Source organism: Anneissia japonica, unplaced genomic scaffold (assembly GCF_011630105.1).
Source record: "Anneissia japonica isolate Jap-2015-1 unplaced genomic scaffold, ASM1163010v1 scaffold284795_len787576_cov167, whole genome shotgun sequence".
NCBI classification, from domain to species: Eukaryota; Metazoa; Echinodermata; class Crinoidea; order Comatulida; family Comatulidae; genus Anneissia; species Anneissia japonica.
The window spans coordinates 176,023-186,889 of NW_022685813.1; the positions used below are offsets into that span (position 1 = coordinate 176,023).

The 10,867-nt window shown below is 39.0% G+C and overlaps 1 protein-coding gene across 1 annotated transcript; it reads left to right on the forward strand.

The window, feature by feature from the left end:
- The first annotated feature begins 1,851 nt into the window (after window positions 1–1,851).
- LOC117112924 lies at window positions 1,852–2,806 on the forward strand. The gene is made up of 2 exons (XM_033256143.1): window positions 1,852–1,954; window positions 2,121–2,806. The coding sequence occupies exons 1-2, from the start codon at window positions 1,852–1,854 to the stop codon at window positions 2,804–2,806; spliced, it is 789 nt and encodes a 262-aa protein (XP_033112034.1).
- The last annotated feature ends 8,061 nt before the right edge of the window (window positions 2,807–10,867 follow it).

Consider the following 10,867-nt stretch of genomic DNA (forward strand, 5'->3'; position numbering starts at 1 on the left):
GAATTACTCCTTCAAATTGTAGTACCAGTGTAACCAGTGTACAAAAATGGTACAGAAGGGAAAGTATTTAAAATAACTCCCCTACCTCCCTAAATTCCAAGATAGACAAGACAAAGAAGCTTGCTGACCATAAGAATAATTAATGGGATTATTCACCTTGCCTGATAACCACTGGCTATGTATTTGTATAAACTACTAGCTAAATAGTCAGCCACTTGTCTCTTAGAAGGGTAATTATACCCTGTAATGTGACCTAACAAAGGGTCTCAGGAATGTTGTCGATAATTAGGGAGGGGAACGAATCAGATAAAAGTAGATTGTTTCACAAACAAATTCACAACATCTACTCTTAAGCTAAAGAGAGCAGTAGGTTCTCCTGTCGAAACCTAGTTGTTTAACACTCTCCATTGCTCAACAAATTCAGGTAAGACCAGCATAGCTTTACTATTTTTAGCTTAACCAGTTTAGTTAAGTCAACTGAATGTTTAGATTATTTAATATAACTGTCTATAATATATGCAATCCTTTTATCAAGTTAATCTTAAATTGCCTCTCATCTATTATGTGTTTTAAGTAACTTTATATTCTGTTAATGAAATTATTATTTGCATTTATAGCTAAAACGCTATTACATGATAAACACTGACTATTATCATAACCAGTCCATGATCCATATATTGATTATATTGTTCCATTGAATAATAGGCCTGTATACAGAATATTGGTAGTTTAGTACGTCCGTAGATTAGATGTTAAAATAAGAAAAGGCTTGAGCATTAGACAACATCTACTCTTAAGCTAAAGAAAGCAGTAGGTTCTCCTGTCGAAACCTAGTTGTCTAACACTCTCCATTGCTCAACAAATTCAGGTGTTGAGAGAAGATTTCCTAAAGTCATACTGAGTGAAGGATTGGAGTCCGCACCTATCAGAAGACTTGGTAATCGTGAACAGTGTTAAGACCTACGAATCAACAGCATCCCTACTGAGTGATTCAAATACATCGAGCAAGACGTTTGTCAACAAAATATAAGTTTAACTTGTACTTATTATATTATATATTATTTGTAACCTGACTGCGTTTTAGCATTAATTGCTATTTTGTATAATTTCGATTTGATGACATAATATATGCTCACTTAAAGCCAAACACTGTTTAATTTGATTCATTACAAGTCCAGTGCCTCCATCGTCAAGCCTATCCGAACCCCGCTCACCTCAATTTTAAGGCATCATCTTATGTATTGTGTGTAGAGCGGTTACATAAAAACTGGCGCCCAATGTGGGGCTTGACAAGGCACTAATTATTTAAACACTATTGTATGTAACTTATATAATTTTTATATTTACCATGATCATTGAAATTTGTACCTTACTGATTTGAATTTTATATATGTTATTGATATAGCCTAATTGTTATCACTAGGCCTACTTTTGTATAATTAATTTTATTCTATCTTGTACAATTAATTTTGCTTTAATCTTGAATTATTTTAACTTTTAACCTAAACATGGACATCTTGGAGTGGTGTACTAAACATAAAGTTGACCCTATGTATGCTATAGCATTAAGAGGTATAGCTAAGGTCACATATTCAGATAATTTAGTTCCAAATGAATTAGGGGAGTTTGATGAGGCTGAGGTTGTAGAAAAGCTAGATGAGACTGAAACAACGTTCCAATTACTTATCACTTTTTCGAAACCTGTGGCAGATCTAGACCTTCTTTTAGTCATTAAACGGTCCGATTTAGAAACATGGTCCTTAGTTAAATGGGAAGAGAAGGATCCTAAACCTATAGATGACTTTTAAACCCAGTTAAGCAAATTCTTACAGGGCCATGGGAAGACCCTTAATGACATCAAACTGGACTCAATCCCCAAAGATACTAAGGAGGTTGTCATCAAACACCTTGTTGACAACACCCCCACCCGGCAGGCAGGTGTCCGCCGTCTCAGGCAATTTTCAGGAAGGGTCCCAATCCCCACCAATGAAATAGATTTCGAGACATGGTCACAGTTAGTCCAGCAACTAATTAGGGATAGTAGTCTGTCTGAGGCTGACTAAAAGAGTATTTTAATTCAAAGTCTTTTTCCACCTCTGCCCTTAATATCCTTAATAAAGTGGCTGCAGAAAGTACAGCTACAGAATGCCATGATGTCCTAAATCAGGTATATGGTCTGGCTGTAGATGCTGACGACCTCTACACACTATTTAGGGAAACGTACCAAACTAAGGGAGAATTACCTTCAAAGTTTCTAATGCGCTTAGATGAGAATCTTACTAGGGCAATTAATGTAGGGGCAGTAGGCGTAGCCCAGGCTGACAATTTGAGGCTGGCCCAATTCATCAGGGGCCTAATTCATGATGAGCTACTATGCTCTACACTTAACCTAAAACATAGAAAACCAAATCCCCCTTCGTATTTAACCCTAATAAAAGAAGTTAGGAATGAGGAAATAAACAGTAGGGCCAGGGCTGAGAAGCGTAATACCCAAACAACGACTCTATCTAATTCTAAGGCCATTACTGCGGCCACAACACTTAACTATGATGCTCTTAGCCATGAGGTCGACGTCCTTAGGGAAGAACTTGACAGGATGAAATCAACCCCTGCTCCAACTAAACCCTTCACCAATCCCAACCCACATACTCCATCTGTTAGGAGGAATAATGCTCCAAATAAGATATGCTACAATTGTGGCGAGAGTGGACACCATATGAGGTTGTGTACAAAGCCGACAAATGCTGCTCTTGTGCAACGTAAATTAGCTGATAGGTTTACTAATTCGGGAAACGCCAGAGGGTAACCGGGAAGAAGTGACACCGGACTACACCACCACTTCTAATCAAGTCCCCCCATAATAAATATTCTAAGCCCGCTAGCATGACAATAGATTCACACAAATGTTCAATACCGGTACCCCCAAATAATTTAGTAGGTGACCCAAGTTTTATTACCGTAATAGTTAATGGACATACATGTAATGCCATGTTAGATACAGGCTCCCAAGTTACATGTATAGAGGAATCGTTTTATAGGTCCTATCTTATTAATAAAACTTTACACCCGTTAAGTGACCTCATAGTCACTGGTGCTGGTGGCCAGGATGTACCATACCTAGGTTATATCGAAGTAGTGATTACATTTCCTAAAGCTGAGACTGGCGTTCATAAGAAGTCCTCAACATTAGCTTTAGTGTGTCCCAAACTTGGCAAATGGTTATCCATGCTATTGGGCACAAATACTAGTATTGTTCGAGACTTAACGACTGGTTGGCAAAAAGGGAAGGGTCACCACATAAGAAATGTACACTCTGCTTGGGCTGCAGTATATAATAATAAGGCCAATCGTGACAAAGTTGGTTCTGTTAGGGTTAGTACCCCAGTGACCATATCCCGTGGTGCAACAATAGATGTAGATTGCACTGTCAAAAATACAGTCCGACCAAATGTAGATGTGCTAATTGATGTCCCCTCTGGTACAACTCTTCCTGGAGGCCTCTCAGTTAGTCCCCTTGTGGTCAGGTTAGAACATATGGGCAAGGTAAAACTTAAAATTCCAGTATCAAATTTGGGCAAGGCTATAAAATTAAATCAGAAGTTTGAGGTTGCAACTGCTTTTGTACCTGAAATGATAGCACCCCTAAATTCTAAAGCACACTGTAATTCAACTATGACCTCCAACCCCTTTAATTTTGAAAATTCGCCCATCTCAGAGGCTGACAAGAGGAAATTTACAAATGTGCTTAACAAGCACCCTAATGTTTTCTCTACAAATGATTCAGATATAGGGAGAACTTCAGCCGTTAAACATAGGATACGGTTGAGTGTTGACACCCCCTTCCGTCAACCCTGTAGGCGAATACCACCCTCTGATTTTAAAGATGCTAGGGACCATATCCAGGATTTATTAAGAAAAAATATAATTAGAGAATCGGAGAGCCAATACAGCTCACATATAGTTTTAGTTAGAAAGAAAAAAACCAACGAAATACGTTTATGTATAGATTATAGGTTATTAAATTCAAGAACTATACGAGACCAATACAATGTCCCTAAGATAGAAGACACTTTAAGCTCTAACAGGCTCAGCATGGTTTTCTTGTCTAGACCTGAAGTCCGGTTATTACCAAATTGAAATGGCCGAAGAAGACAAAGCCAAGACTGCATTTTGGTGCCTGTTAGGTTTTTATGAATTTAACCGTATGCCGTAAGGAATTACTAATGCCCCTGCCACTTTTCAGCGTTTAATGGAAAAGTGCATGGGAGATATGACATTTTCTGATGTGCTAGTCTATTTAGGTGACCTCTTGGTTTTTTCATCCCCTTTAGATGAACACCTAGTTAAATTAGATAGGGTATTATCAAGATTAGAGGAGTACGGACTTAAATTAAATCCTGATAAATGCCACTTTGCACAAGCCTCAGTAAAATGCCTTGGTCATTTAATTTCCAAAGAAGGGGTTAGTACAGACCCTGATAAGATTAAAGCTGTTAAATCTTGGCCCCGTCCATCCAATGTGAAGGAACTTAAATCTTTCCTGGGCTTTGCAGGGTATTATCGTAGATTCATTCAGCATTATAGCCAAATTACCAAGCCTCTAAACCAACTCATGACCAAATACGACCAAATCCGTAAACGACGTGGCGCCTTTAAAGGGTCCCACTCACTCACAAAGTCAACGGAAAAGCGTCCTAGTCCTAATACACCCTTTGGTAGTAACTGGTCCGAATCATGCCAAGAAGCATTTGATGTGTTAATTGAAAAGCTTTCGTCATCGCCTATCTTAGGATTTGCAGACTATAATTCACCCTTTATCCTCCACACTGACGCTAGCACCAGTGGGTTTGGAGCAGCTCTATACCAACAGATAGATGGAGTAAAAAGGTTCATTGCTTATGCCAGTCGTGGTTTGTCTAAGAGTGAGGCTAATTACCCTGCCCACAAATTAGAGTTTCTGGCTCTAAAATGGGCTGTGACTGAGAAATTTACCGACTACCTATATGGTCAACGATTTGTAATTTATACCGATAACAATCCCTTAACGTATGCCTTGTCGACCGCTAAGCTTGACGCTACTGGTCAACGATGGCTTGCTGCCTTAGTTAATTATAACTTTGATATCAAATATAAGGCAGGTAGGAATAACCAGGATGCAGATGGACTTAGCCGTCGCCCACACGATCCACCCTGTCATGATGACGATTATGAGGAGTACCAAGAAAAGGCTGGGCCCCTTTAGTCAATATACGCACTACCATGCCTATGGAATTAATGTGCATCGACTTTTTGTCTGTTGAACCCGATTCAAAGGACACTAGAAATGTATTAGTAGTGACCGATCACTTCACAAGGTATGCCATAGCCATTCCTACTAGAGACAAAAAAGCCACCACAGTAGCTAGGGCTCTCTGGGTGAATGTCTTTCAACACTATGGTTTTCCAAAACAGTTGCATTCAGATCAGGGCAGAGATTTTGAATCTAGGGTAATTAAAGACTTGTGCCATTATTTAGGAGTTAGGAAATCGCGTACCACCCCATACCACCCCCAAGGTAATGGTCAAGTGGAACGATTTAACCAGACCCTACTAAAGATGTTAGGTACCCTTGAGAATGAAAAGAAAGAACACTGGCGGGAATATGTAGCACCATTAGTCCATGCATACAACTGCACTAAAAATGACGCTACAGGCATGTCCCCCTACTATTTAATGTTTGGAAGGGAAGCATGTCTCCCCATAGATATTCAACTAGGAATAGACCCAAACCCTGCAGGTTCCTCATCCGCAAGAGGATATGCCCAGAAATTACGAAGTAGATTAGATAGAGCCCACAAGTTAGCCCAAGAAACGGCCAATAAGAAATCACAGTCCAATAAGGTCAGATATGACAGCAAAGTACGTGAATGTGTTATACACGTAGGAGATAGAGTATTAGTTAAGAACACCTGTGTACGTGGTAAACACAAATTAGCTGACAGATGGGAAGATACTGTGTATGTGGTAATAGAACAAATAGGGGATAACCCAGTCTATAGGATAGGACCAGACAGTGGTGATGGCCCCAGTAGGACCCTGCATAGAAATATGTTACTACCATGTAGGTTTGCCACAGTGAAAAAGAACACTCCAATCCCGACTAGTAAACCAAGACAGACACCTGTCACCCGTCAGCGGGCAGTTAAGTCTACTGTCCCGGAGACAGGATTACCTGATCCTGGGAGTAATGATAGCGATTCGGATTACTACATCCCAATACAGTCTCAACAACACCCTTTTCAACAACCCACCGAAATACATGTCCCTGATGTAATGGATGGCCCGACTGTAAATAAAGACCATCAACTTATAAATAATATCGAAAATGAACCTATTGTAAATGTACCTCAGTATGATGTAGCTGAGACCATAGCCACTGGTGATGAAAATACTGTTCCGCATGTTAATGTTCCTATTGCTGATAATGTAGCTGTACAGGATGATGTTGGTAACGATTGTAACTAATGTTGTAAATGAGGTTGATCCAGTTGTACCTATAATTAATTCAGATGCTAATGTAGATGTACCACGCACACAGCGGGTTAGAGTACAGCCTGAACGGTTAGGCTATTATGCCCCCGGTCAACAAGTCACATCAACATCTAACATGATGGTTAAAGTAATTGAGATGCAAAACCAAATGTTTGCCAATATGATGCAATCACAATTGACACTTCTCAAAGGTTGTACTTCATAAATTGCATAAATAAACAATAGTGGCACAATTTATATTTTAGTATATTGAGCAATATATATATTGCATGCATGTCTGACTTTGTAAATGTTGGTGTTCTTACAACTGAATTCTGTTGAGCATCGTCCGAGGACGGACGTATATTTTGGAGGGGTGAGTGTAACCAGTGTACAAAAATGGTACAGAAGGGAAAGTATTTAAAATAACTCCCCTACCTCCCTAAATTCCAAGATAGACAAGACAAAGAAGCTTGCTGACCATAAGAATAATTAATGGGATTATTCACCTTGCCTGATAACCACTGGCTATGTATTGGTATAAACTACTAGCTAAATAGCCAGCCACTTGTCTACTAGAAGGGTAATTATACCCTGTAATGTAACCTAACAAAGGGTCTCAGGAATGTTGTCGATAATTAGGGAGGGGAACGAATCAGATAAAAGTAGATTGTTTCACAAACAAATTCACAACATCTACTCTTAAGCTAAAGAGAGCAGTAGGTTCTCCTGTCGAAACCTAGTTGTCTAACACTCTCCATTGCTCAACAAATTAAGATAAGACCAGCATAGCTTTACTATTTTTTAGCTTAACCAGTTTAGTTAAGTCAACTGAATGTTTAGATTATTTAATATAACTGTCTATAATATATGCAACCCTTTTATCAAGTTAATCTTAAATTGCCTTTCACCTATTATGTGTTTTAAGTAACTTTATATTCTGTTAATGAAATTATTATTTGCATTTATAGCTAAAATGCTATTACATGATAAACACTGAAAATTATCATAACCAGTCCATGATCCATATATTGATTATATTGTTCCATTGAATAATAGGCCTGTATACATAATATTGGTAGTTTAGTCCGTAGATTAAATGTTAAAATAAGAAAAGGCTTGAGCATTAGACAACATCTACTCTTAAGCTAAAGAGAGCAGTAGGTTCTCCTGTCGAAACCTAGTTGTCTAACACTCTCCATTGCTCAACAAATTCAGGTGTTGAGAGAAGATTCCCAAAGTCATACTGAGTGAAGGATTGGAGTCCGCACCTATCAGAAGACTTGGTAATCGTGAACAGTGTTAAGACCTACGAATCAACAGCATCCCTACTGAGTGATTCAAATACATCGAGCAAGACGTTTGTCAACAAAATTTAAGTTTAACTTGTACCTATTATATTATATATTATTTGTAACCTGACTGCGTTTTAGCATTAATTGCTATTTTGTATAATTTCGATTTAATGACATAATATATGCTCACTTAAAGCCAAACACTGTTTAATTTGATTCATTCCAAGTCCAGTGCCTCCATCGTCAAGCCTATCCGAACCCCGCTCACCTCAATCTTAAGGCATCATCTTATGTATTGTGTGTAGAGCGGTTACACCAGTAAATGACTTGTGGCCGAGTTGACCTGTGGCCGAGTTGATTTGTGGCCGAGTTGACCTGTGGCCGAGTTGATTTGTGGCCGAGTTGACTTGCGGCCGAGTTGGATTGCGGCCGAGTTGACTGTAGCTAAACTTTTTGTGGCCGCGTTGACTTGTGGCCAAGTAGACTTGTGGCCGAGTTGACTTGTGGCCGAGTTAACTTGTGGCCGAGTTGACTTGTGGCCGAGTTAACTTGTGGCCGAGTTGGATCGAATTCGTTTACAACGTTCCAATTCATAGAATTTGCTGCCGTTGACGTCGTACTAACTTCGATATTGAAGCTTAGGGTTGCGGTGCCGGGTACTATATAATCGTGGTTACTTAGCATAGGCATCCTGTCTGTAAAATTCGTTCCCGGATGAACTTCAGTTACCGAAGTGACTGGAATACTAATAGTGCTTCTTCTTCCTTCCAGACCGGTTTGACCCCTTCCTGTATATCTGTGAATCTTTCTAGGGTTATTTTCGTATTCGATACTCATCATACTTGTTTTTATTATTGTTAATAAAATAAAAATAAAAATGGACTTTGAAAATCCAGTATATGATGATCGAGAAGATGAATTTGATGATAGAGAAGAAGAAACCGAAGACTTTGATTTAGGTGAAGGTTTTGGAACAACGATATCGGGTGTACGATGAAGCTGCTGGTTTCTTGGAGCCTTCACAGAGTCGTAAAGATTTTGTATCCGAGATGAAAAGATTTACCGACTTTTCAGACTATGAATTTAGAAGGGAAAACTTAAAAGACTTGAAGGTGGTAGATAATGAAATTTACCTGGATGATTGGCAACTTACTTACAGAGAAGGGAAAATGTTTTATTCGACAAAAGGTGGATTTAGGTTAGCGGGCAAAAAAGTTGGTAGTTCTAATTCAAGAGCCTTACCCTCCAGTATAGTAAACTAGTACTTTGTCGAAAGATTTTCCATCACACAGATGCTGCTATTGATTTAGCATACGAAACGCCAAGTCGAATATTGGATCCTGTTAATAGAGCTAGACTGTTTGTAGGTGTGAACCCCGAAATTCAACAGATTAAATCGAATGCTAAAACCTCTGAAGATTTACAAGATGTTAGGAAGATTGAGGATACCATTAGTCATTTAGAAATGGTACCTTTTGAGGCTGACACTGCTCTGGATATAGGAGGACTCAATTTGAATTTGAGGATACTCATGTTACGACTACAGCAAGCTTGTTAACAAGAATTAGAAACTTAATGTGTAGAATTAGAAATAGGTTGTACAATATTTTATCTAGAAATGAGAGATTGAATAGAGTTGTAAATAAAATTTGGAGCAAGAAAGGACTAACAATAACAGCAATAGCAGTAACAATAGGTGCTATAATAACGTCGATAGTTACCTTGATGGGTGGAGGTAGCGAGGATATACCTCTAGAACCTGAGCCAGATGTACCTTCCGATAATGGTGATGAAAATAAAAGTTGGGTTAGGAAACAGTTTGAAAAACTAGCCGGCTTGCTAAAGCGATTGGGAAATAAAGTACTTGCAAGTCTTCCAGGTATTATTGGAAGTATACTTTCTTTTGTACTAAAGTCAGCTGGATCCTTCTTTGGGTTTGTTGCCGAGAATATATGGCTGGCTGCTGTAGCCATAGTTGGTTTGTTGATTAATAAATACTTGTAACCCCAAATTAATTTTTAATTGTATCGTATAACATAAAATGGATATTCAAAAGGAGGTAGACGCTCACCTCTCCGAGGGTCAGAAAGATCAAGAAGATGATCAACAAGAGAATTATTTGAACTTGCACTACGAGAAACTAGCTCAAGTTATTTCAGGTGGGAAAGCTAAACAATATTTAGGTAAAAACTATAACATAGCTGACCTCGAAAAAAATGTCAACAGACCAGATCGAAAATTTATATAGGAGATATGAAAGTAAATTGGGTTCGGAAGTTACAAAGAGTTGGACAGAACTTTTATCGAACTTTATGCAAATGTTGCAGGTAAAGTTATTTCCATAGACGATGAAAAGGAACTTGCTGACGATATCGAACAGAATCCCATTATTCAAAGTAGTCTAGACTCTGTAGCCTGTCAGATGTTTTACTTATTTCGGGGGTTTTCTAGCCCCTATTGTTCACCCAACAAACTATATAGGACTCTTCAACCTCACAAGGATAAGCCACCAGCAAATAACCAGCCAGGAGTTTATCGGATACCATGCAAATGCGAAAAGGTTTACATTGGTGAAACAGGTCGTGATATCCGTACCAGGCTCAAGGAACACCAAGGCCATGCCAGGAGAGAAGAACAACAGAAGTCATCTACAGTCATGCACTCCCACACACAACAACATCGTGTATGTTGGGATAAATCTGAACTGATAGCCACTGTACCATCTTGGCATTCCAGACGGACTTGAGAAGCTATAGAAATTCACAAACACGATACAGTACATCAAGATATTGGATTTGTCATCAGCGATATTTGGTTGTCCATGTTTAACCGGACCTAAACCAAATTTTTTCCCGCCAAATCTTTCCCTCTACACTGGAAACTATGCCATTGTTTTTGGCTTTCCTTCCCCCAGCTAGAACAATGCCCCTGTCTTGGCTTTCTAGCCACGCCCCGCCCTTCTATTCAGACCGTGAATTTTAGCTTTTGTATAGCTTTTCACTGGTAGGCTCAGCCTTTGTTTAGTTTTCAACCAATCAGCAGCAAGTCTCATCACTCAAACA